This window comes from Physeter macrocephalus, chromosome 21 (assembly GCF_002837175.3).
Source record: "Physeter macrocephalus isolate SW-GA chromosome 21, ASM283717v5, whole genome shotgun sequence".
In the NCBI taxonomy this organism is placed as follows: domain Eukaryota; kingdom Metazoa; phylum Chordata; class Mammalia; order Artiodactyla; family Physeteridae; genus Physeter; species Physeter macrocephalus.
Window position 1 is genome coordinate 106,384,606 of NC_041234.1, and position 24,260 is coordinate 106,408,865.

Sequence of the window (24,260 nt, forward strand, 5' to 3'; positions counted from 1 at the left end):
CCGGAGCCTGTCCCCCGCAACGGGAGAGCCCGCAGCAGGGGGGGGCCCGCGTACAAAAAAAAAAAAAAAAAAAAAAAAAAAAAAAAAAAGTCATAACTGTTATCACCATGTTAGCAGATAGAAGGAGGGCTGATATCTGTGAAAACCTTTTCAATAAGCGTCCAATTCATTCAGCATCTGTGATGGTATTCTATGGAGTGTGTAAGAGTAGAGGATAGGACCTAACGTCAGAAGGGTGGAAGATGGGTCAAGGAATGGTCAGTGGCCTCCGCTGACATGGGTCATGAGCATAGGTTGGGAAATGCAAACTGGTTATAGTGTCAGGAGCAGGGCTCTGAGAGTCCAGGAAGTGGAGGCTGAGTACACCAGAGGCACAAGGATCTGCATGTTATGTAGGATGTAAGACGACAAGGTGAGTGGGGTGCGAGGTTGGTAGATAATTAAGAAGTTCATCCAAGAAGAAGCTCAAGCATGAGCACATGTTCTCTGTATCCAGAGATGGTGTAAGGTGCAAAGTTAGGTTATTGAGATTTTTTTCTTCCTTTCTAATATAGGCATTCATAGTTATAGATGTCCCTCTAAGCACTGGTTTTACAGTCCTAAGTTTTCATTTTCATTTCGTTTCCATTTACCTCAAAATACTTCTAATTTCCCTTTTGATTTCTTCTTTGACTGATTGGTTACTTAGGAGTATGTTGTTCAATTTGGAAATACTTGTGAAGTTCCCAGTTTTCTTTCTGTTATTTAGTTATAATTTCATTCCATTTTGGTGGGAGAATATACTTTGTAATTGTGATCCTTTAACATTTTTAATAAATTTTTATTCATTTATTTATTTTTATTTGGGGGCTGCATTGGGTCTTCTTTTCTGCGTGTGGGCTTTCTCTAGTTGCGGGGGCAACTCTTCATTGCGGTGTGTGGACTTATTGCGGTGGCTTCTCTTGTTGGGGAGCATGGGCTCTAGGTGCATGGGCTTCAGTAATTGTGGCATGTGGGCTTCAGTAGTTGTGGCACGCAGGTTCTAGAGCGCAGGCTCAGTAGTTGTGGCGCACGGGCTTAGTTGCTCTGCGGCATGTGCGGTCTTCTCGGACCAGGGCTTGACCCCATGTCCCCTGCGTTGGCAGGCAGATTCTTAACCACTGCGCCACCAAAGAAGTCCCCTTTAACTTTTTTGAACATTTGTTTTATGGTATAGTATCTCAACTGTCCTGTAGAATTTTCTCTGTGCACTTGAGAAGCATGTATATTCTGCTGTTGTTGGTTGGAGTGTTCTATAAATGTCTGTGATGTTTAGTTGGTTTATGGTAATTTTTAAGTCTTCTGTTGTTGATCGTCTGCCTAAATTTCCTATCCAATAGTGCAAGGAGATATTGAAGTCTCCAACTATTACTATTCAATTGCCTATTTCTTTTACTATTTCTGTCCATTTATTCTTCATGTATTTTGGTATTCTGTTATTAAGTGCATGTATGGTTGTAATTGTTACATCTTCCTGATGGATTGATTCTTTTATCATTATAAAATGATTCTCTTTATCTCTAATAACTATTTTGTTTTAATGTCTATTTTGTCTGATATTAATATAGTCATTCTAGCTGTCTTGTGGTTACTACTTGCATGATATATCTTTTTCCATTCTTTTACGTTCAGTCTATTTGTATCTTTGAATCTGAAGTGTGTGTCTCCTTAGACAGCATATAGTTTATATATAGATATAGTTTATATTTTAAAAAAAAATCCAGTCTGACAATCTCTGTCTTTTGATCGAGTTGTTTAATTCATACCATTTAATCTTATTTTTGATATGGTTAGATTTATATCTGCTGTTTTACTTTTTGTTTTTGTATGTGTCTCATATCTTTTTTGCTCCTCTATCCCTCACTTACTGCTTTCTTTGACACTAAGTAAATATTTTGAATGTAACATTTATGTACTTTAATGAATTTTCACTATTTTAAAAGTTATTTCCTTAATGGTTACTCTAGGATTTACTATGTACATCTTAACTTATCATAATCAGCTTCGGATTTATACTAACAATGTCAGTAAGCTATAGAAATATTTCTTCTATGTAACTCTATTCCCTTTTTCCCCTTTTGGGGTGTTACTATCAGACATATTATATCAAAAATGTTACAAACTCAACAGTATCTTGTTATAGTTATTACTTTATATAATTTTAAGACTTTTAAAGGAGCTGGGAGAAGAAAGGAAAACAAGTATATGTTATAGCTTTTGTTATATTAACATTATTTATCATTTCTGACTTTCTTCATTTTTCCTGTGGATTCAAGTTACTAACTGGAGTCATTTCTTTAGCCCAGTACAGCTTTCTCCTACCCACTTCATTTGTGCTGTTATTGGCAAATGTAATACATTTCTATATGTTATTTGCCCTACAATATACTACATACATACTGTTTTATATAATTGCTTTTAAAATCTTTAAAGACAAGAAACAGAAATTTGTATTTGTACTATCTTTTATAATTAAATAATTACCCTTACTTGTGCCCTTTGTTTTTCCACGTGGATTCAGGTACTGTTTGGGATCACTTGCTTTCAGACTAAGGAACTTCCTTTAGTGTTTCATGTTAGGCAAGTCTGCTACCAATGAATTCTCATCAGTTTTTGTTTATCAGAAATGTTATTTCATATTCATTTTCGAGAGATAGCATTTCCGGATATAAGATTCTTGGTTGACAGTTTTTATTTTTCTTTGAACACTTTGAATATATTATCCCACTGTCTTCTGGCCTCTGTTGTTTCTGATGAGAACTCAGCTTTTAATCTTGCTAGGGTTCCCTTGTAAGTGGCAAGTCATTTTTCATTTGCTGTCTTTCAAGGTTTTTTCTTCTTATTTGGCTTTTAGGATTTTTACTCTGATATGTCTGTTTGTAGATCTCTTTGTAGTTATTGTACATGGAATTTATTGAGCTTCCTAGGTGTGTATATTGATATTTTTAAATACATTTGGGGAGTTCGGGGCCATTATTTCTTCGAATATTTTTTCTGCTCCTTTCTCTCACTCCTCTCCTTCTGGTTCTCTCATTGTATATCTGTTGGTGCACTTAATGGTGCCCCACTTTTCTCTGAGACTCCATTCATGTTTCTTCATTCTTTTCTGCCTCTGTTCTTTTCATAGCATAACCTCTATTGATCTGTCTTCGAGTTCAGCAATTCTTCTGACAGTTCAGATGTACTCTTGAGCCACTGTAGTGAATTTTTCATTTCAGTCATTGTACTTTTCAACTCCAGAATTACCACTTGATTCTGTTGTCAAACCCCAAGTTTTTGTGCCTGGCACACAGTGAGGCCAAACAAACAGAAATGTCGGAGTTTGGAGCAAAGAAAGGTTTATTGCAGGGCCAAGCAAGGAGAACAGGTGGCTCATACCTAAAAGACCTGAACTCCCTGATGGGTTTCAGGGAAGAGTTTTTAAAGACAGCATTTGGAGTGAGGGCTGCAGGGTGCATGACTTTCTTCTGATTGGTTGGTAGTGAGGTAGCAGAGTGATGTTTCAGGAATCTCAGTCATCAGCTTTCTGACCAGTCTGGGGTCTCAGAAGGTAGTTACCATCCTCCACCTGGGTGGGGAAGCTTAGCTCCTGCAGAACAACTCAAAGGTATGTATCAGATTATTTTATACACACACACACACGTATATCTGCCTTGAGGAGGAACTAGGACTCTGTTTATTGAACTATTGTTTCTTGACTGCTTTTCCTTTGTTTCTGCATTCCCTCACTTCCCTAATTAGTAACTGCTTGAATTTGCTCTTTGGAAGTCAGGGAAGGCCTAAGAGACTAAAGCCATTTTCTACAAACAAGAAATGGAGGACACAGAGAGTCCTGCTTGGTTTCAATCCCCCCTTTGCATTGATACTTCTCAATCCTGAAGGGAGCAGGTGCCAGACAAGAAAGGGAATAAAATTTTGGATAGAGAGGTTAATCATAAACTCAGCAGAGGAACTCAGTTTTAGGGGACTTTGTTTCAATTATTTTTTTTAATTCTATCTATTTATCGATATTTTAAAAATTTAATTATTTATTTATTTTTGGGCTGCGTTGGGTCTTCATTGCTGCTCACGGGCTTTCTCTAGTTGTAGCGAGCAGGGCCTACTCTTCGTTGCGGTGTGCAGGCTTCTCATTGCACTGGCTTCTCTTGTTGCAGAGCACAGGCTCTAGGCACGCGGGCTTCAGTAGTTGTGGCTCACGGGCTCTAGAGCACAGGCTCAGTAGTTGTGGCGCACGGGCTTAGTTGCTCTACAGCATGTGGGATCTTCCTGGACCAGGGCTTGAACCCGTGTCCCCTGCATTGGCAGGCGGATTCTTAACTACTGCGTCACCAGGGAAGTCCCTATTTATCAATATTCTCTCTTTGATGTGATGTAATGTCATCATAATTTACTGTACTTCTTTAATCATGGTTTCCTTTAGTCCTTGAAACGTATTCATAATGGCTACTTTGAAGTCTGTTAAATTAGATATCTAGTCACTTTCATAGGCAGATTCTGTTGCCTGCTCTTTTTTTTTATTTTTTCCAGTGTAGGGGTCATGCTTTCCTGTCCACATACATGTCTTGTTTTTTGTTGGAAACTGGACCTTTTAGCTTACATACTGTAGCATCTGTGTGTCCTTCTTCCCACTCACCAGAGTTAATTTATTTGTTTGGTGAGTGGCTGGATTATTTTAGTGAACTCTAGTTCACCCTGCAATATTAAGCATTTGATATTGCCCTCATGGAGCACAGCCTTGGGTGTGCACATAGTCACCCTGGAATGACAGTTTTTGCAGGGCTTTCTTTGGCTGTCTCTTGCCCTGACCAGCCCCAGCTATTAATTGCCAGCTAATTGCTCTATTGCGTTCAACAATGCCCTGGAGCATAAATTGCTCTGTAGACTAATTAGTCAAATTCAGACACCTTAGATGGGCTAGTTCCTGAGGTCAGTTTTTGAAATTTGTTCTGATCCCACGAGGGCTCCTCCCAGCTGTCTCTTTCCCCAGTTCTCTTCTGCAAACTAGTCAGCCTACAGTTTAGTGTGTATATGCAATAAATATATCACTCTTTCCAATTGCCTTTCATTACATCCTCCACTCTTTTTGAGAGTATCCTTAGGCTTGAACGTCTCCTCTCTCTCTTGGAAATGAAGTCAGTTCCTTTGAGAAGACTTTAGGAGCTACCTCTTTTAAGGCCTGCTTGTCCTCCCAGGCCAAATCTCTGATGCATTGCTCTGGAGCTGGAGGTGGGGACAATAATGTGCTTATCTCTGAGTCACATTGCCACTTTAGGAGCTGAGCACTAAGTCTGAGCCTCAGGTCTTCTTGACTTGCCTCTCCAGGCAAGAAACCACTGCCTTACAATCACAGTTGCCTTACAAAACCACAACTGCCTTGCAAGGGCAATCAGGGCCCTAGTATTCTCAGCAATACTACACCCAAGGTAGATAGATCCTCTATCCCACCAGTGGAGACTGGGTAGATGAAAGGAGCCCTCATCTCTCAGCCACAGTGGCCTGGAATTTAGACTCAACAGTAGATAGCTAAGGGTAGGGTGACAAATGCTGGGGTCCTGCCCCTCCCAGGAAGATATCCCTGTGAATGGGAGCTGGGGGAAAGAGTGCCTCAGGCTCTTGGATATGCCAGTCTGGAGTGGAGCTGGGAGAGGGACTAAAGAGAACAGTTTTGGTTTAAATACGTAAGACTCTTGCTGTTCTCTGTAAATTTTAGAAGACTTTTTAAAATATTGGGCTGGCCAAGAAGTTCGTTCAGGTTCTTCTGTAACATCTTATGGAAAAACCCGAACGAACTTTTTGGCCAACCCAATAGATGTTTCCTAATTTTCTAGACTTTGAATGTTTCTTTGTTATTTTTAGTAATTTTCACCAGTTTCACTAGGAAATAGGTCTGCAAAGCTCCTCATGGTATCGTGTTGGAAGTCTTTCTCCCTCCCTGCATTTAGATTATAAATTAGTGTTTCACACCTAGGCCTTTACTACTCTCTCTGCTTATTTCAAGTTTCAGTTTGCTCCTACTTTTATGTAATTGCAGCTTTCCTTTGATCTATGACCTCCATTTCTATTTGACCTCGGTCTCATTACCCTCTCATCCTATTCTTAGCTTTGAAACCCAAACAAAAACAATATAGTGAATTTAAACAGAATTTTATTTGCAACACATTTTTGTTTCTTAATCTTAAAAGGTCCTTTTTTCCATGAAAATATAAAATAAGGTATTTTAGTCCACTTCCTATGTTTTGATATGTTTTAAATTTTAAAATTTCATCAAATTAACTTGCTGATATTATTTTAATGTTGCTAATATTTAAACATCATGCTGCATTTTGATCTCAGATGAGCCACTTCCAACCCAAACTTGATGGCAGACCGGTTAGCTTGGCCAGAGCAGAGGAAGGTGAGGAAGGGGTGTGGAGAGAGGATGGGAGTCAGAGTGGCTCTCCTCAGTGAGGAGAGGCTGGTAGCACACAGCAGAGCACTGAGTGTAGAAACTTCTCTGGTTGTCCTTAGCTTGACTGTGAGAAACACCCTTTGATGGTTACTTGGGTTAATTTCAAGAGGATCCACTTCTAGTCTTCAGCTTAAACAAGCATAAAGACTGCTTTTCTGGTTGCTATCCCAGTCAGTTTCCATTATAATTTGAAAATCTCAACTGAAATTATTCCAGTAAGCAGTTGTATAACTTCTGGCTTTACCTCTCTCTCTTTACGTAGTACTCAATATCAGCATTTCTCAGTTTTAATGTGCCACAACTTTATGAAGATTTACTTCATATTTTGGCTCTAACCTAAATAAATCTATTATCAAAATAGATACAGTAGCAATGTATTGTATTGACTTCTGCACAGAATTGATTTACTCCCTTTCCATAGGTTAGAAGAGAATAGCCTTGTTTTGTTCTTGTCTTAAAGAAAAAAAAGACTCTTGCGGGAGATTCCAGATGACATAATAGTAGTTGAGGAGGAAGTAGATATTAAGGGCCATATGTCCAAGATATCAGCCTGAACTCTGGAAAAATCTTTGATGACCTAAACTATTATGCTTCTCATCTTTCTTCTGGCCAGGATATCCAATACCAAAACTCGACGTGAGCTTTCCATTGGAGCATAGAGAAGAGGCATGGGTGAAGGAACTACAAGATTCCAAAGAAATTAAGCAATTACTCGATTCCAAGTTAGGTAAGTAATCGTTCATTGATGACACAGAAGAAAGAAAAGAAAAAAAATCAACTTTGAACAAGGTAAAGAGTTTTGGATTCTATTGTACTTAAGAATGTCTATTTCTACAGGTGGTTTAATATAACTCTTCATTTCCTCTCATGTTCTTTTCAATGTGGGACACAGTGACATCTGCATTCTGTTTCTTCTCTCAGGTTTTGAGATCGGGATAGAAAATGAAGAAGCTACTTCAGAAAAACAGAAAAAAATGGAGAATATGTATCCATTTATTGTTACTTTAGAGGGGAATGCTCTTCATGGCCCCATTTTGCAAAAAGACTATGTACAGTTAGAAAATCAATGGGAAACCCCCCCAGAGGATTTACAGAGAGATTTAACAAAACTTGTAGAGCATCAGAACCCCTCAGCAGGAGAGAAACCTGAGAGCTCCAACTTGGAAGAACCCCTCAACCCTAGACCCCATAAGAAAAAGAGTCCAGGAGACAAACCTCACCGATGTTCTCAGTGTGGGAAATGTTTTGCTCGGAAGTCACAGCTTACAGGGCACCAGAGAATTCATTCAGGAGAGGAACCTCATAAGTGCCCTGAATGTGGAAAAAGATTCCTTCGTAGTTCAGACCTTTACAGACACCAACGACTTCATACGGGGGAGAGACCCTATGAATGCACGGTGTGCAAAAAGCGATTCACTCGGCGGTCACACCTTATAGGGCACCAGAGAACCCATTCTGAAGAAGAAACATATAAATGCCTTGAGTGTGGGAAAAGCTTTTGTCATGGATCAAGTCTTAAAAGACATCTGAAAACTCATTCAGGTGAGAAACCTCATAGATGTCATAATTGTGGGAAAAGTTTTAGTAGGCTGACAGCTCTTACTTTGCACCAGAGAACTCACACTGAAGAGAGACCATTTAAATGTAATTACTGTGGGAAAAGCTTTAGACAGAGACCAAGCCTTGTTATTCATTTAAGAATTCATACAGGGGAGAAGCCATACAAGTGTAGTCATTGTTCTAAAAGCTTCAGACAGAGAGCAGGCCTTATTATGCACCAAGTCACTCACTTTAGAGGTCTTCTTTAAGGATTGTTAAAGGAAACAAGTCCTACAGGGATTGACAGTAACTCAAAAAACAAAATCGTAAACCTACAGCATCCTGTTTGTCTTGGAAGAATTTTTTTGTTTGAGCTTATAAGAACAGTGTTTTTTTTCTACTTAAAAAACCCATCTTCCAAGGAATATGAATTCTAGAGTATCTATCTACTCTTGCAGTTTTCCTAGATTTGATTTATTCTGTCTCTACAACTCTTATTTTTTAATTACATTGAAAAATGTTGAGAACCAAGCCAACCGTATCATAGCTGTAAGCATAAAAATAATGGCAATCCTTTTCAGGGTAGGGTCAACATAATGGATAATCATATTTATGTGACATATCTATTATAGCAGCACCATAATTATTCTGCTGTCATTATTAAAGGTGATTATATTAGTTTAAAGCTTTATATGTGTCCCAAGTGGCAAGAAAGGAGACAGTGTATTTTATGAAATAATGAAAATGTGTTAGGAACACATGGATGGAGATGATTTCATTTGCCTGGTATGAACTGGGTTCCTTCCATTGAATATTTTATTTTTGAGGAAATTAGAATTTTAATCTTTACTTTTGAATTTTGCAAAGGTGGCTAGTCTGCTTAGTTGCAGCCTGGGGTGACGCCGCTTAGAGCTGAGTATTGATTTGATGATTTATTTTGTTCCCAGAATAAGTCAGCTCTTTGTGGAAGAACCCATTTGACAGTTGAAGCTATACAAGTGGAATCTAATTTAATTTAGATTGACTGAGGAACCAGTGTCCATTGCTTTTCACTCTCCTTTGCTATCCAGCTATGTATCTCTCAGTGCTTTTAACTTTTACCTGTCCTTTAATTCAGTGTCTCCCTAAGTGTGTGTCATAGAACACCTAGTTCTACAAGATAGTCTGCAAATAAGTTTGGGAATCACTTCCTGCTGTTTCTGCTTTGTAGATTCACAGCGCACATCAGCATATAAGAATTCTGAGAGGTCCTCTGGTAAAGGCGGAAAAAGCACCTCTTTTGGCTCAGTGTTTTACAATCCTGTTTGAGCCCAGAACCCTTTTTCATGTGTACCCAGTATGACCCACAGAGCTAGTATTCTGCAAATATTCTTTGGAACACACTGCCTTTAACAGATATTTCTATAGCTATCTGTATAGTCTGATTGTTCCTAAGCCTAGTTATCTCCAGTTGTCTCAAGGGTGTTATGAAAAGCTCTTTAAACTTATATGTTTTTTATGTAACACACACACACATTATTTAAGGAGGTGAAGGTCACTAATTCAGATATTTATACGTTGCTCAGTGATTCACAGCCTCTTTGAATTTTACTTATAATCTCACACACACACACATTGCTACTTATATAAATGTTCTCATATAATAGTGGTAATGACTCAAGTTCCTATAGCAAGGGAAGAACTCTCTTTGTCAGTTAATTAAAGCTGTTAATACATGAAAATATTCATTCAGCCTAGTTCCTTGTTGTAAACTACAAGAAATAGGACATTCAAGTATTTCCCCTTTATGAGGATACCAGTCATCCTTTCCTTAAACTAGAATTACGGAAAGTGTATATTTTTTCTATTCCATTGAAGTTCTTGGAAGTGATATTTAATATAAGCATTTTGGGGGTATCTACTATGTGCCTAACTAGTCCTGTTCTAGGCTTAATGAAAACTAGTCAAGAAATTAATTCATAAAGAGTTTATAATATCTTTAGTTAAACAAGAGTTGGGAAACAAATGGAGAGCAATGCAAGAGAGTTTGTAGTTAAGTGCCAAATCATATCAAGTGCTAGAGCCAGGATGTGTCTTTCATTTTTGTCATCTAGGTCCCAGTATGATGCTGCTATAAGTTTGGGGTTAAAATTGAGATCCCAGTAGCAATAAACATGGAACACGGGAGGAGTCTGAATGTAGAGGTGAATAATACCGAATGTAATGGCTTCTCTTTTCTCTCTTGTGGAATTGCATTCAAACCAGGACAGTGCCTTAGAATGGATGTGCCCAACTGCTCTGTATCTATGCAATATTTTAATAAAGTGGAAATGTATGTGCCCTTCCTGCTTCAGTCACATTAACTAATTGTTTGAACAACTTAGAGATGCTTCCCTGAGCAGTGGCAACAAGCTCCACGATGGACTCCTGCCCCCGACCTCAGCTGGAATCACTTTACTCCCTGCAACCATGGTGCTGGGTTTATGTATCAGTTTTAGCATTTAATACAATCAATTTAGCTAGTAGTGTTAGTTGCAATCATAATGTGAGCTGTATCATCTATATCATAAACACACATGACTGGATTTTACAGGGTAGAGAACATCTATTATTCATTTCTTTGTCATAGTGTCTTGTATATAATAAGCACTAATAAATATTTGTGGCATTGAATCAAGAATTATGTGAAATAGTCCTTGGAAACATATCATAGTTAAAACAGTGTGTGGATGTGCCTAATTATACTTCTGAGCATTTCAAAAAGATAAGGACAAAATACAGTACGTACCTCCTAAGTATTACGAATGGCAAAACACAGTACCCACCTCATAAGTACTATGAAGATTAAATGAAATATATTTTTTCAGGCCTTACATAGTGTACACTTTCAATAAATATCCAGCATATCATATCTTAAGTATTTGTTGTTTAATGATAAAAGCATTTAAGGCTATGGATTTTCCTCTAAATATGTCTTTAGTCACATTCCATACTTTTTATATACAATGCTTCTATTAGCCGGGATTCTCCAGAGAAACAGGTAGGATGGGTAGATGGATATATATATACACACACACATACATATACATATGTGTATGTATTTATATATATACACATATACATATGTGTATGTATTTATATATATATATATATAAAATTCGATTTATTATAGGACTTCACTCATACAGTTATGAAGATTGACACATCCCATAATCTGCCGTCCACAAGCTGGGGGACCAGGAAAGCTGGTGGTGTAATTCAGTCCAGGACGGAAGATGTAAGAACCAGGGGAGCCAATGGTTTAACTCCCAGTCCAAGGCCAAAAGCCTGAGAATGGGGGATGGGGGGAGAGCTGCAGGTGTAGGTCCCTGAGTCTAAAAGCCAGAGATAGATAACTAATGAGAACCTACTGTACAGCACAGGGAACTCTACTCAGTGCTCTGTGGTGACCTAAATGGGAAGAAAATCCAAAAAAGAGGGGTATATGTATACGTATAACTGATTCACTTCGCTGTACGGCAGAAACTAACAACATTGTAAAGCAACTATACTCCAATAAAAATTTAAAAAGTAAATAAAAGCCAGAGAACCAGGAGCTCCAATGTTCAAGGGCAGGAAAAATGGACATCCCAGCTGAAGAAGAGAACGAGGGAATTCGCTCTTACTCTGCCTTTTTTTTTTTTGCGGCACGCGGGCCTCTCACTGCCGTGGCCTCTCCCGTTGCGGAGCACAGGCTCCGGACGCGCAGGCTCAGCGGCCGTGGCTCACGGGCCCAGCCGCTCCGCGGCATGTGGGATCTTCCCGGACCGGGGCGCGAACCCGTGTCCCCTGCATCGGCAGGCGGATTCTCAACCACTGCGCCACCAGGGAAGCCCCCTCTGCCTTTTTGTTCTATTCAGGCTCTCAACAGATTGGGTGATGCCTACCCACATCGGTGAGGGTGGCACTCTTTACTCAGTCACTGAATGAATGCACATCTCTTCTGAAAACACTCTCACAGACATGCCCAGAAATAATGTTTTACCAGCTATCTGGGAATCCTTTAGCCCAGTCAAGTTGGCACATAAAATTAACCATCACAATGTTATTATTGATGACTTCAAAATTATTTATTATCACAGTTTTCATTATAATTCCTCTGACCCAAGAACTGTACAATATTGCCATTTTCCTCTTAATTTTTGGTTCTCCTGCACTGTGATTAGAAAATGAGGTTCACTCTATTTCTACATTTAAAGTTCATTTAGGTTTTTTAAAAAGACACATATTTGACAAAATTTGCTAAGTATCCTAAAAACCCTAGAGAATCAGGATTCTATTTGTAAGGCACAAATTTAGAATACAGTCTTGGACCTCTAAATTACTTTAATGTCTTTGGCAATGCCCTTGGTGTTTGTGAAGAGGCAGTAACTTAGAGGAGATTGCCTTGCTCCCCATTCGGCCCCCCTGCAATTCTGTACTCCCCATTCCCTTGGTAAGAGCTTTATTGGGTCCGTTTTATGGACGTTATATGGCGATTGTTAACAGCTGTCCAGCTATCAAGGCTGGCCCTAAAAGCAGGAGGCTAAAAGACCTCGGAGAGACTTACCCTGTCCCAGCCAGGCTGAGAAAGCTCTCCCTCGGGATTCCACAGTGGTCTGTCCTGAAAGCAGCGAGAACCTGCGATGGGCACTTGGAGGTTTTTGCAACAGTGGCCCTCCTGAATCAGCAGGGATTGTTTCCCAGTGTGCTGGTGAGGTTGTCTAGGGAACAGACAGGTGAATCAGTGCCCAACTGGCTCACCATCAGGTGGGGGAACAGAGACATGAAGCTTTGCCCTCTTGCACCTGCATCACCATAACATTCTGAAAAGAAACAGTCTTAGGCACTTCCAGGAAACTGCATGCTCTTTCTTTCTGCAACCCTCTCTCATTTCTAGCCCAGTGTATAAACTGAACATTCTTAAAAAGAACCAAAGCTTACACTTAAGCCTTGGGCAGCTCCTGCTTCTTTCTGAGTCCTCTGTAACAGATATGGAACAGACGAGAAGACAGCTCATCTCTTAGTCTTTCTTCAGCATTAATAATCAGCTTAGTCCCCCATTTCTGGAAAGTTAACTACTGGCATTGGGGGCGGGGGGGCGGATTAAGTTCTTTCCTCACCAGAGTGATGTGTAAGTTAGTCACTATCTAGTCTTTTTCAGCTTGCATTGTCAAACAGGACTTCTCAGAGGTCTAGCATGGCCTAAGTTCACATTTTTTAAGGATCAGAAGGTATTAAAATGTCATCTTTCCTCTGAGCGAGTGAAGCCCATCACAATCCCCCACATGATACACTGATTTTCAAAAACAAAATTTTATCTCCAAGGATTACCTGGAAACCTGATTCATATATTAGAGAACCAGTTTACATTCAAAATATAGATAACTCCTGAGTCACTGAAGAATTCCTCTAGATGTTTATTAGAAATAAACAATGTTAGTAGTCCAGGTTGATTGTATGCAACCACCTACCGCTGCACGCAGAGGTTTCCTTTCAACACAACAATGATGAGTCCGTCCATGGTCTTCCCTCTCCTGGATACTCCTACTGCTGTCTTAACCTTTCCTTGTGGCCTGCATTTTGAAGTGCTTAGTGCTAAAGGGAATGTTACCAAACTCAGGTACGGCTCTTCACCACTTGAAAAGTCAATATTAAAGAGACAAGAGTTGGTTGGAAAGGAAATGTTGCTTTAATCGGGAAACCGGTTACCCAGGGAGAAGGTGGAATCCCAAAACCAACTCCAAAGATTCTGCTCAGTCATGAAAGTTTTTAAAGGGAAAAAGGGGAAATAATCTCAGTTAATCATTAAGGTAGAGGGTCAGATTCTTCGTCATTTTTCTGTTGTGTGCAGATCTGCTGACTCGTGATCTTCCTTTGGATGCTATCTTGTCCACGTAGTTCACCTGCAAATTTGCTAACGGGGAAACTAGGGGTAGAGGGTCAGTCATTCTTCAACTATTTAATTCTTCATTCTTACTCCTTAGAATCCGGGAAATGACTTAACACGTTAGGGAAGGCATTGTGTACATTCAGAAGAGCATAAGTCAGGAGTTAGGCTAAACGTTACCTAGTGGTCTCATTTTTATAACTGAGATCTGAGGGGAAACAGAGATGGACAAACAGAAAAAGGGCAAAAGAGCTGCTTACAGGAAGATTGTGCAGGATGAATAATATTCTGTACTTCACACCACACTTTATATCCCTTAAACCACTTGCTTCTGCGTACTCCCTTTCAAAACACAATACCTTTCGGCTCAGTCTTACCAAAGCCCCTGCTCTGACTCCTACATACACTGACCCGGATTGGATGCCCCTAGAGAAGTCAAAAGCATGAAATAGAGAAGCCGGACCACCCTTCTTCATGCAACTTCACGCTTATCCTTCAACTACTCCAGCTGCTGAAGAGCTATAGAAGTTAAAGAAATCTCCCTGTGTTGTGTGTGCAGCACCTTCCCTGAGAGCGATGAAGTCAAGCCAGGCTGCTCCCCCTGTCCAGCTCAGCAAGCTTCGGGTTCCATTCAGACCTCCTTCTTCACACACTGAGCTCTGAACAATAGAATCTCCAAGCTTCCGGAATTCCCTGGCAATCCAGTGGTTAGGACTCGGTGCTTCCACTGCAGGGGGCATAGCTTCGATCCCTGGTTGGGGAACTAAGATCCCTCAAGCTGTGGGGCGCAGCCAGGAAAAAAAAAGAAAAAGAAGAGAATCTCCAAGCTTTGGAGTCTGGTTTTCCACTTAGCATTATCTTAACTTTCCCACACCACTACATTCCGATTCACCTCTCTAAAGGCCACCAAGATTAAGAGCATCAACTAGCTCTTGGATTAATATATATATAGCTGTACCAAGGCCCATATACAAGGGGAGAGGTCACCCATATTGGTAAAGGTGGGACTGAAAGTTCAATTCTTCTATGTGATGCCAGGAAGCCTCTTAGTAGAAGTCATTTGGTCATAGTAAAGGTGCACGTCGCTACTAGATTTAGCTGCCTAAAAGCTTTAATATGGAGAAGTTACCCTCAAGAAAATGGCTCACTCTCCTTTCTTCTCTGCTAAAAGCCATTGGCTGTTGGTCGTCTGAACACAGTTGTCAGTTTGACCTTCTTGGAGGGGCACCAGCATTGCCTCAAAGGGGCGTTGTTTACCACTCTGCATTCCACTCTACAGAATGAATTGCAAGGTTTCCCCTTCTCCGCACCTTATAGTGTGATGACGTTGCTCCCCTAAGGAGAAAACGATACATGCTTTAAAGTGGACTTGTAGGATTTGAGTGTCTTTCTTTTGATTTGAAACTACATCAAATAAACTTGTACAGAGGTGATCTGCTTCTGAGTCATAGCTTATGGTTCCTGGGATAATTATATTTGATGGGAGCTCCACGTGGTTCAGGGGTTTAGTACTTGTCCTGATCCCAAGCCTGTGCCATCTTTGTTTTTTTTTTTTCTTTAATTGGAGTATAGTTGCCTGTGCCATCTTTGTAACCTAACCTTTTCCTGCCTTTGAGGCAGCCCACGGGTATGTGCCCTCTTAGGCACTGAGGAATAGTAGGGGTTTAGCAGCCAGTCTGGAGACCTGATCTGGGAGAGAGCCAGGCATTCAGTTTCATCTACAAATGCCCATTAGGATTCAAAGTCGACCATCCTGAAAAAGGGTAAGGTTCAGAGTAAGACAGCATGAAGCTGGCCTTGGGATAAGTTCAAGTTAAAAATGAGATAAGTATAAGGATGTTCAGTGGAGTAAGTTTAAGGTTTATTGGGAGACAACGAGAATGATGATAATACCTGGAACTGTTACTGGTCAGGAGACAAAAAACATTAGGACAGAGATTCGAATAATGTTAATGTCGTGTGTGACAACAGCATGAAAATGACTGCTCCGGGTCCTGGCTCAGCGGGGAAGCGCGGTTGCACGTCAGAGCTGAGTGCGGCCGACAAAGGGCCGCCTTCACCGGGTTGCTGGGCAGTGGCGTGCCTCCCAAGGGGCAGTGGGTTCCTCATCTCCACACCCTCCCGTCCGTAATCAGTGACCAGGGCCACTGCAGAAATCACATCGCGGCAGGATAAATGAAGAAGGAAACGGGGAAGGGGCAAAGCATTGATTGCAAATGGCAAATGTCTTAATAACGAGCAAATGTGGCAGGAAAAAAAAAAATAGAGGACGACTGACCATGGAAACAGTTGAATCCCAGCAGGATGGAACAGATTCTGTGTGACAGATTCTGTAACAGGTGTAACAGATTCTGTGGCAGAGAGTGAATCTGCTCATATGCAGACTCAGACTGGTCAAAATTCAATCCCTGGTTTAGCTCAGGTTTCGGTAGCTGCATCAGGCACCAGAAGAGGCTCCCCAGCTGTCACTCTAGTGCTGTCACCTTCTGGCCAAACTGTACATGCCCAGGGAATAATAAATGAGACACCACAGCCGTTGGTTATTCAGTCACCACGAGTACAAACTGTTCAGACAGCAGCGATTGCAGAGACAGATGAGTCTGCAGAATCAGAGGATGTGATTGAATCTCGTAGAGAAATCCTTTCACGAAGACCCTTTATAGAAAAATACTGAATGAACTTTTCTCTGATGTGCCTAGTGTTCCCAAGATTGAGGAATAAAATGCAGAGGACCAAGGAATGTCCCCTAACCTGACTAGCATGGCAGTACCAACTACCATATATCAGACTAGCCAGCTCAATACAGTGTGTAAGATAGTGTTAGCTTAGGCATCATTAATACCTAACCTGTGTATATAAAATTAAAAGTGAATGTTAAAGTGAGACATTTGCACTGGTAGCTGTCATATACTTTTGAAAAGTAAAAAAAAAAAATTATTACTGAATATAGAAGAAAACTGGGGATAAAAATAAACAAGGGACAGTTTTTCCTATTTATATGTTATATCTACCTCTCATGAAAATTTTAAACATGTTTTATGTTGTCTTTATGATGCACGCAAACATGATAAGATGTAAATGTCTGTATTTCATTCTCGTTGGTTTTGTTACCAACAATTACATATCATACATACTAACCTAAAATAAGCACATTTGATTTCAAAATTATGTTTTAAATGTAATTCACTACTTTCTACTGAGTTACTTTGTGCTGCAGTTTTTTCCTAAAAGAGAATGGAAAAATGATCTACTTTTTAAAACTATAGCAATTGGACAGATCATTTTATTTTAAATGTTAAGCACCAAACAGATACAGTCACATTTACTTTTCAAATGACTTACATGAATTATATTAAGGTTCAGAGTGAGACGACAAGCATAAGTGACACCTGGAATAAAGTTGAGGTTCAGTATTTTATTTTATTTTATTTTTAGTGGTACGCGGGCCTCTCACTGCTGTGGCCTCTCCCGTTGCGGAGCACAGGCTCCGGACGCGCAGGCTCAGCGGCCGTGGCTCACGGGCCCAGCCGCTCCGCGGCACGTGGGATCCTCCCGGACCGGGGCACGAACCCGTGTCCCCTGCATCGGCAGCGGACTCTCAACCACTGCGCCACCAGGGAAGCCCTAAGTTTCAGTATTTGATAACAGGAATATAGATCTTCTATGGTTCAGCATGAAACAACACACATAAAGGGGACCGCTGGAATACAGTTTAAGATTCAGGCTGAAACCACAAGCACAAAGACAACTATTTTGTTCAGTGTGAGACAAAAACAGGAAATTTTCACTGGGAAAAGGTTATGGTTCAGTGTGAACAATCCTGAAGATTGGATTGGAATCTTCAATCCTCATTCTGCTGGAATGAGGTCAAGGTTCACTGGGCAACGCAAGCAATTAGATGGCTGCTCAAATAAGATCACGTTTCAGTTTAGTGCAGGAAGCATAACAATGAATGGCAGAATTTATTCTTCAGTGTGAGACCAAAAGCATCCAGCTGACTGCTGAATGAAGTAAGTTTGGTGTGCGACAAGAAAGAAGATCACCAGGGAAATAAGTATAAAGCTCAGTGTGCCACAGCATTCCTGAACATGACGCTGGAATTAGGTAAAGGCTTAGAGGATGACAGCAAGCTGGAAGGTCACTGCAGCAACAGGATAACGTTCAGTGTGACACAACCACCACGAAAATGATGGATTTCTTTTTTTTCTTTTTTTTTTTTTTTTGCGGTGCGCGGGCCTCTCACCGTTGTGGCCTCTCCCGTTGCGGAGCGCAGGCTCCGGACGCGCGGGCCCGGCGGCCGTGGCTCACGGGCCCAGCCGCTCCGCGGCACGTGGGATCCTCCCGGACCGGGGCGCGAACCCGTGTCCCCTGCATCGGCAGGCGGACTCCCAACCACTGCGCCACCAGGGAAGCCCATGATGGATTATTTTTAAGGATCAGAGTGAGACAAGAGCATGAAGATGACTTCTGGGAGAAGGTCAAGGCCCAGTGTGAGATGCAATCAGAAAGATAACCACTGGACGAAGGTTATTCTTCAGCGTGGGACAAAAAGCTAGAAGATGAGTGCTGGAATACACTTAGAGTCAGTGGGAGAAAACAGGCCTGTTGCTGACTGCTAGAATAAAGGTACATACGGTTCAGTGTGACCTGACCAACATGTTGGTGACTGCTTCAATAAAGGTTCAGGATGAGACCACCAACCTGAAAATGACTGTGGAAATATGGTTAAGATTGAAAGGGTGACAATGTGTATGAAGATGGCTGCTGGAATAAGGTTAAGGTTCAGTGTGCAACAATAAGCAAGTGGATGGATTACAGAAATAATTAGGCTTCAGTGTGAGGCAACAAGCAAGAAGATGGCCTCTGGAATAAAGGTCAGTTCAGTGTGAGACTATAATTATGAGGAAGACCACTGGAATACAGATAAGGTTTATTGAGAAACATCAAGCATGAAGCTGACCACTGCTATTCCGTTACTGTTCAGTATGAGTCAACCAACTTGAAGATGACCACTGATATAAGGTTAAGGTTAAGTGTCAAACATTGTCAGAAACATGATTGCTTGAATGAGGTTAAGGTTGAGTGTGGGATGGCAAGCATGATATGACTGCTGGAACCAACTTAAGATTCAGTATGAGACAAAATGCGTGAAGATGGCTGGTAGACTCATGTCTTGCTATGATGTGTGATCAAGCATTCAGTTGACTGCTGGAAGAAAGTTAAGGTTCACCAAGCCAACACAAACGAGATGAGTGGTGGAAAAGTTAAAGTTCAATGTGACACCAACAAACATTAGCACGGCCACTGGAATAAGATTAAGATTTAAAGAGTGTCAACAATCTAGAATATTACTGATGGAACAAGTTAAGGTTCAGTGTGAAACAACTACCAAGAGGATGCTTGTTGTAATAAGGGCAACATTCAGGTGAGATAAGAAGCATAAAAACAGCAAGGTCCTACTGTATAGCTCAGGGAACTATATTACATATCTTGTGATAAACCATAATGGAAAAGAATATGAAAAAGAATGTATATATGTATAACTGAATCACTTTGCTATACAGTAGAAATTAACACAAAACACTGTAAATTAACTATGCTTCAATTTAAAAAAAGACGCATGAAGATGACTACTGGAATAAGTTTAAGTTTCAGCATATGTCTGACCACAAGCATGATGATGAATGCTGATAGAAGGCAATTATTCAGGGCTTCCCTGGTGGCGCAGTGGTTAGGAATCCGCCTGCCAATGCAGGGAACACGGGTTCGAATCCTGGTCCGGGAAGATCGCACATGCCGCAGAGCAACTAAGCCCGTGAGCCTACAGCTACTGAGCCTGCGCTCTAGAGCCCGTGCGCCACAACTACTGAAGCCCACGCGCCTAGAGCCCATGCTCCGCAACAAGAGAAGCCACCGCAATGAGAAACCCGCGCACCGCGACGCGCACCTCAGCAAAGAGTAGCCCCCACTCACCGCAACTAGAGAAAGCCCGCGCGCAGCAACAAAGACCCGACGCAGCCGTAAATAAATAAATAAATTTATATTAAAAAACCCCAAAACCAAAAAACAAACGGTTCGGTCAGAACATGACAAAAGACATTTCACTAAAGAAGACATACAGATAGAAAATAAGCACATAAAATGATTTTCACCATTATTAGCCGTTAGAGAAATAGAAATTAAAACCACAATGAGATATCACTATACACCTATCAGAATGTCAAGAATAAAAAATAGTGATAATACCAAATGTTGATGAGTATGAAGAGAAACTGGACCTATTCATAAATTGCTGATGGGAATGTAAAATGTTACAGCCACGATGGAAAAGTTTGGCTGAGTCTTATGAAACTAAACACGCACGTACCATACAACCCAGCAATTGCACTCTTGGGCATTTATCCCAGATAAATAGAAAGTTTTGTTCACACAGTAACCCGTGAACAAATATTCACAGCAGCTTTATTCCTAATAGCCAAAAACTGGAAACCCTGCTGTGCTTCCTGGGTAAGTGGTATACAAACTATGGTACAACCATACCAAGGAATACTAACTCAGCAATAAAAGCAGTGAACTACTGACACTTGACATTCCCAGCAAATTGGATGACTCTCCAAAGAATGATGTTGAGTGACAAAGCCAATCCCAAAATGTTACATACTGTGTGAGTCCATGTGTATAACATTCTCAAAAAGACAAAATTATAGAAATAGACAACAGATTAGTGATTGCCAGGCATTAAGGAGGAAGAGCAGGAAGGAAGTGGGTGTGGCCAAAAAAGGGCAACACAAGGGATCCTGACAGTTATGAAACTGTTCTATATGTTGAGTATGATGGTGGATGCATGAATCCACAGGTGATAAAATTGCATAGAACTAAACACACACACACACACACACACACACACACACACAGAGTAAATTGGGGAAATCTGAACAAGATAGATTTGTGTCAATATCCTGATTTTGATATTGTACAGTACTGCAGTTTTGAAAGATGTTACCACTGTGGAAAACTGGGCAAAATGTACATGGGATCTCTCTATTTTTTCTTGCAACTGTATGTAAATCTACAATTATCTCAAAAGAAAAGGTTTAATTAAAAAATCAATTGCAGTTCTATATACTAACAATGAACATGTGGAAACCAAAATTAAACACACAGTACCACTTACAGCCACTCTAAAGGAAATGAGATAGATGTAACTCTAACAAAATATCTACAGGGTTGCTGAGTAAGTACAAAGAGGTAGCCCAAAGCAGTTCTTCTGTGGTGCTGGAACATTTTTGAATCTTGATTGTAGTAGTGGTTACATGAATCCTGACATGGGATAAAATTGCTAGAGCTATACATGCACACACACACACAAATTAATGCAGGTTAGAAAAGTGGTGAAAACTGAATTAGGCCTGTAGTCTACTCAAGAGTAATATACCAGTGTCAATTTCCTTGTTTTGATATTATACTGTGTCTATAGAAAATGCCACCATTGGGGAAGCTGGGTGAAAGCCACAATGTCTTTTTTGTTCTATTTGTGCAACTTCCTGTGAGTCTATAATTATTTCAAAATAAAATGTTAAAAATAAATGAGATGAGGCCAAGGAGAGGTTTCAGAAATGATTGGAGGGAACAGGTTCTGCAAATGAATGACGCTGGATCCAGTCTGGAGCAAAGGGTTTCTATAAAGCTTAAGTCTATATTCCTGTGCCCCTTCTTTTTCAAGTAATTTTTATTGCATTATACAAGTAATACTTATAGATATACATATGGATATACATACATATACATGGAGAATAAAAAGTATGTCCTCCTTCCTAGTGCCTTAACCAGAGAAAACAATGTTCTGTAATTTGACATATATCTGCCCTGGTGTTTTTTTTTTTTTTTTTTTTTGTGGTACGCGGGCCTCTCACCGCTGCGGCCTCTCCCGCTGCGGAGCACAGGCTCCGGACGCGCAGGCTCAGCGGCCATGGCCCACGGGCCCAGCCGCTCCGCGGCATGCGGGACCCTCCCGGACCGGGGCACGAACCCGTGTACCCCGCATCGACAGGCGGACTCTCAACCACTGCGCCACCAGGGAAGCCCTGCCCTGGTGTTTTTTATGCATTCATATCCACGCATGGTTATATTGTTGATAAAATCATGATGCAATCCAATAACCTAGTGCCTCTCAAACTTACTTTTCTTCCTTGATCATGCAGGTAGGACAATTGCTCAGCGTATATGAATCTGCTGGGTTCCTTAAACACTTATACAGAGGCTACAGAGATATTCAGTGTGATGGTGAACAGGCATTTTGAGAGGGACTATTAAGGTATTAACTTAGGCCAGCCCTTCATGTGAAAATTGGGATGAGGTCTTCGTGAATCAGCTTCTTGCAGACAGCTTTTTAAAAGTCCGGACTATAATAAAGCATGCGCATTTCAATAGTCTTGAAAACGTGACGGAGTTTGGATTGGATGTGGTTTAGAAAAAGATTAGATGAAACCACGAAAAGCCTTTAAAGCCCAACAACAAGAAAAAGGCAAAGAATGAGAGCAGATGAATACCGGAGAGGACCTTGTGCGGTATCCAGGGCAAAGATAGACTAAGAGGAGTGCTTAGAAATCACTACGGAGTGAAAGGTAAGGAAAACGAGGCAATGGAGCAATTAACGAATGAAGAAATACACATGACCAGCCAATATACCCGAAAGGAAAAAAATGCGCGTGTGGGTTTGGTGAAACTCCATAGTGCAAAGTTACCATAAAAATGTGAATTAAAGAAAAGTGCAGTGGGTTGGCTGGCCCGGTTTTCTGTGGAGACAGTGAGGGAAAGGAGATGGAGTAAACGGGGCAGAGGGTTCAGGGTGGGCCTTCTGTGCAGAATCAGCCCAGCGGTCCAGATCCTCCGGGCCTCTACTCCTCTGCTCTAGCGCATTCTGCAAAAGGATCCCAGGGCAGCGGCGCCTTAAACGCGCTCAGGCCCTCTGGCTCTCTTGGGAGTCGGGGAGGAGGCGGGGCTTGCCGGCGGGGCGGGTCTCGTGGGTGGGGCTGAGTCCGCGGCGGCCAGTCTGTAGCCCCCGAAAGGGGCGCGGCCACGCTAGGGGCGGGGTTACGCTGGTGGCCGCCACTCAGGGAGCAGGCGAGTGGGTGGAGCTGTCTGTGGCTGTGGCTGCGGCTGCCTCGGGAGACAGCGGAGCGGGCGGGGCGGACTGTCGGCTCCAGGCCTCGCGGCCACCTGCCCACCCGCTCCCACTGCGGTCGGTCGGCGGGGTGTGCGCCAGACCGGGCCCATGGCGGCGTCGGCGGCCCTGTCCGCGGCAGCGGCGGCTGCCATGTCGGGCCTGGCGGTGCGGCTGTCTCGCTCGGCCGCGGCCCGCGGCTCGTACGGCGCCTTCTGCAAGGGGCTCACACGCACGCTGATCACCTTCTTCGACCTGGCCTGGCGGCTGCGCGTGAACTTCCCCTACTTCTACGTCGTGGCTTCAGTGATTCTCAACGTGCGCCTGCAGGTACATATTTAGAGCAACTAACTCTGTGGCATTGGGGGGTGCCCAGCAGGATGGCTGACCTCCACCCACCAGTTCAGCCGCCCTAGAGCAAAGCGACCAGCTCGCCTCGCGCACACAGACTTGCCGGCCTGTCTTGCCATTGCCCCATCTTTTCATGTAAATGCGCGGCTAGAAGTCAATTGCGGAAAGCCTGCAATGTAACCAAAAAAGCCTAAGATATAATGAAAAGTTGAATCTCAAGGAAATAGCTAATTCAAAGAACAGAACCTAAAAATCTGAAAATCCTCAGAAATATTTGAGAAGTTCTTGCATCCATAAAACAAAAGACAGCACCGAAGGTAGGGAAATGACAATAAGCACAGGATGCCCTAAAGGAAAAGTTACTAACAGCTTAAAAAAAGATAAACTGTACAAGAATGGTCCAAATAGGAGGCAAATCCTCCAAATTAGAAAAAGAAATGACTAGACTTCCAACTGAATGGAATCGATTCTAGGCAACAAGAATGTATCGCATGATCGGAAAGACATACATTTCTTCATCCCAAAAGAAACAACAACGGCAAACAGAACCTACTGGGAAAAACAAACATTTCAAACTGTACAAGGAGAGCATGCTTCACATATGAAGCAACCTCAGACCGCCTGCCAATGCAGGGAACACGGGTTCGAATCCTGGTCCGGGAAGATCGCACATGCCGCAGAGCAACTAAGCCCGTGAGCCTACAGCTACTGAGCCTGCGCTCTAGAGCCCGTGCGCCACAACTACTGAAGCCCACGCGCCTAGAGCCCATGCTCCGCAACAAGAGAAGCCACCGCAATGAGAAACCCGCGCACCGCGACGCGCACCTCAGCAAAGAGTAGCCCCCACTCACCGC

General features: G+C 41.8%; 2 protein-coding genes and 1 pseudogene across 7 annotated transcripts in view; all 3 read left to right on the forward strand.

Annotated features, from left to right (window-relative positions):
* Window positions 1-10,554, forward strand: part of ZNF449 (zinc finger protein 449) — a 22,649-nt gene extending 12,095 nt beyond the window's left edge. For 3 of the 6 annotated variants that reach the window (XM_028482260.2, XM_024128218.2, XM_028482259.2), the window contains 2 exons: window positions 7,080-7,193; window positions 7,388-10,337. In XM_028482260.2, coding sequence (XP_028338061.1) covers window positions 7,080-7,193; window positions 7,388-8,274 — 1,001 coding nt within the window. In that variant the 3' untranslated portion in view covers window positions 8,275-10,337. Of the gene's footprint in view, window positions 1-6,351; window positions 6,413-7,079; window positions 7,194-7,387 lie in introns of those variants that run through there. The other 3 variants (XM_028482261.2, XM_024128219.3, XM_055081930.1) reach the window with 3 other exon arrangements.
* Window positions 10,555-16,108: 5,554 nt separating this feature from the next.
* On the forward strand, window positions 16,109-16,721 carry LOC102978451 (cAMP-responsive element modulator-like; annotated as a pseudogene).
* A 6,433-nt stretch (window positions 16,722-23,154) lies between these two features.
* LOC112066127 (small integral membrane protein 10-like protein 2A) lies at window positions 23,155-24,018 on the forward strand. Its single transcript, XM_024128140.3, has one exon. The coding sequence runs from the start codon at window positions 23,167-23,169 to the stop codon at window positions 23,395-23,397; it is 231 nt and encodes a 76-aa protein (XP_023983908.1). The 5' UTR covers window positions 23,155-23,166; the 3' UTR covers window positions 23,398-24,018.
* The last annotated feature ends 242 nt before the right edge of the window (window positions 24,019-24,260 follow it).

What these genes read in the sequence shown, in the direction of transcription:
- LOC112066127 (XM_024128140.3), top strand. Translation starts at nt 23,167, where the DNA reads ATGGCGGCGTCGGCGGCCCTGTCCGCGGCAGCGGCGGCTGCCATGTCG.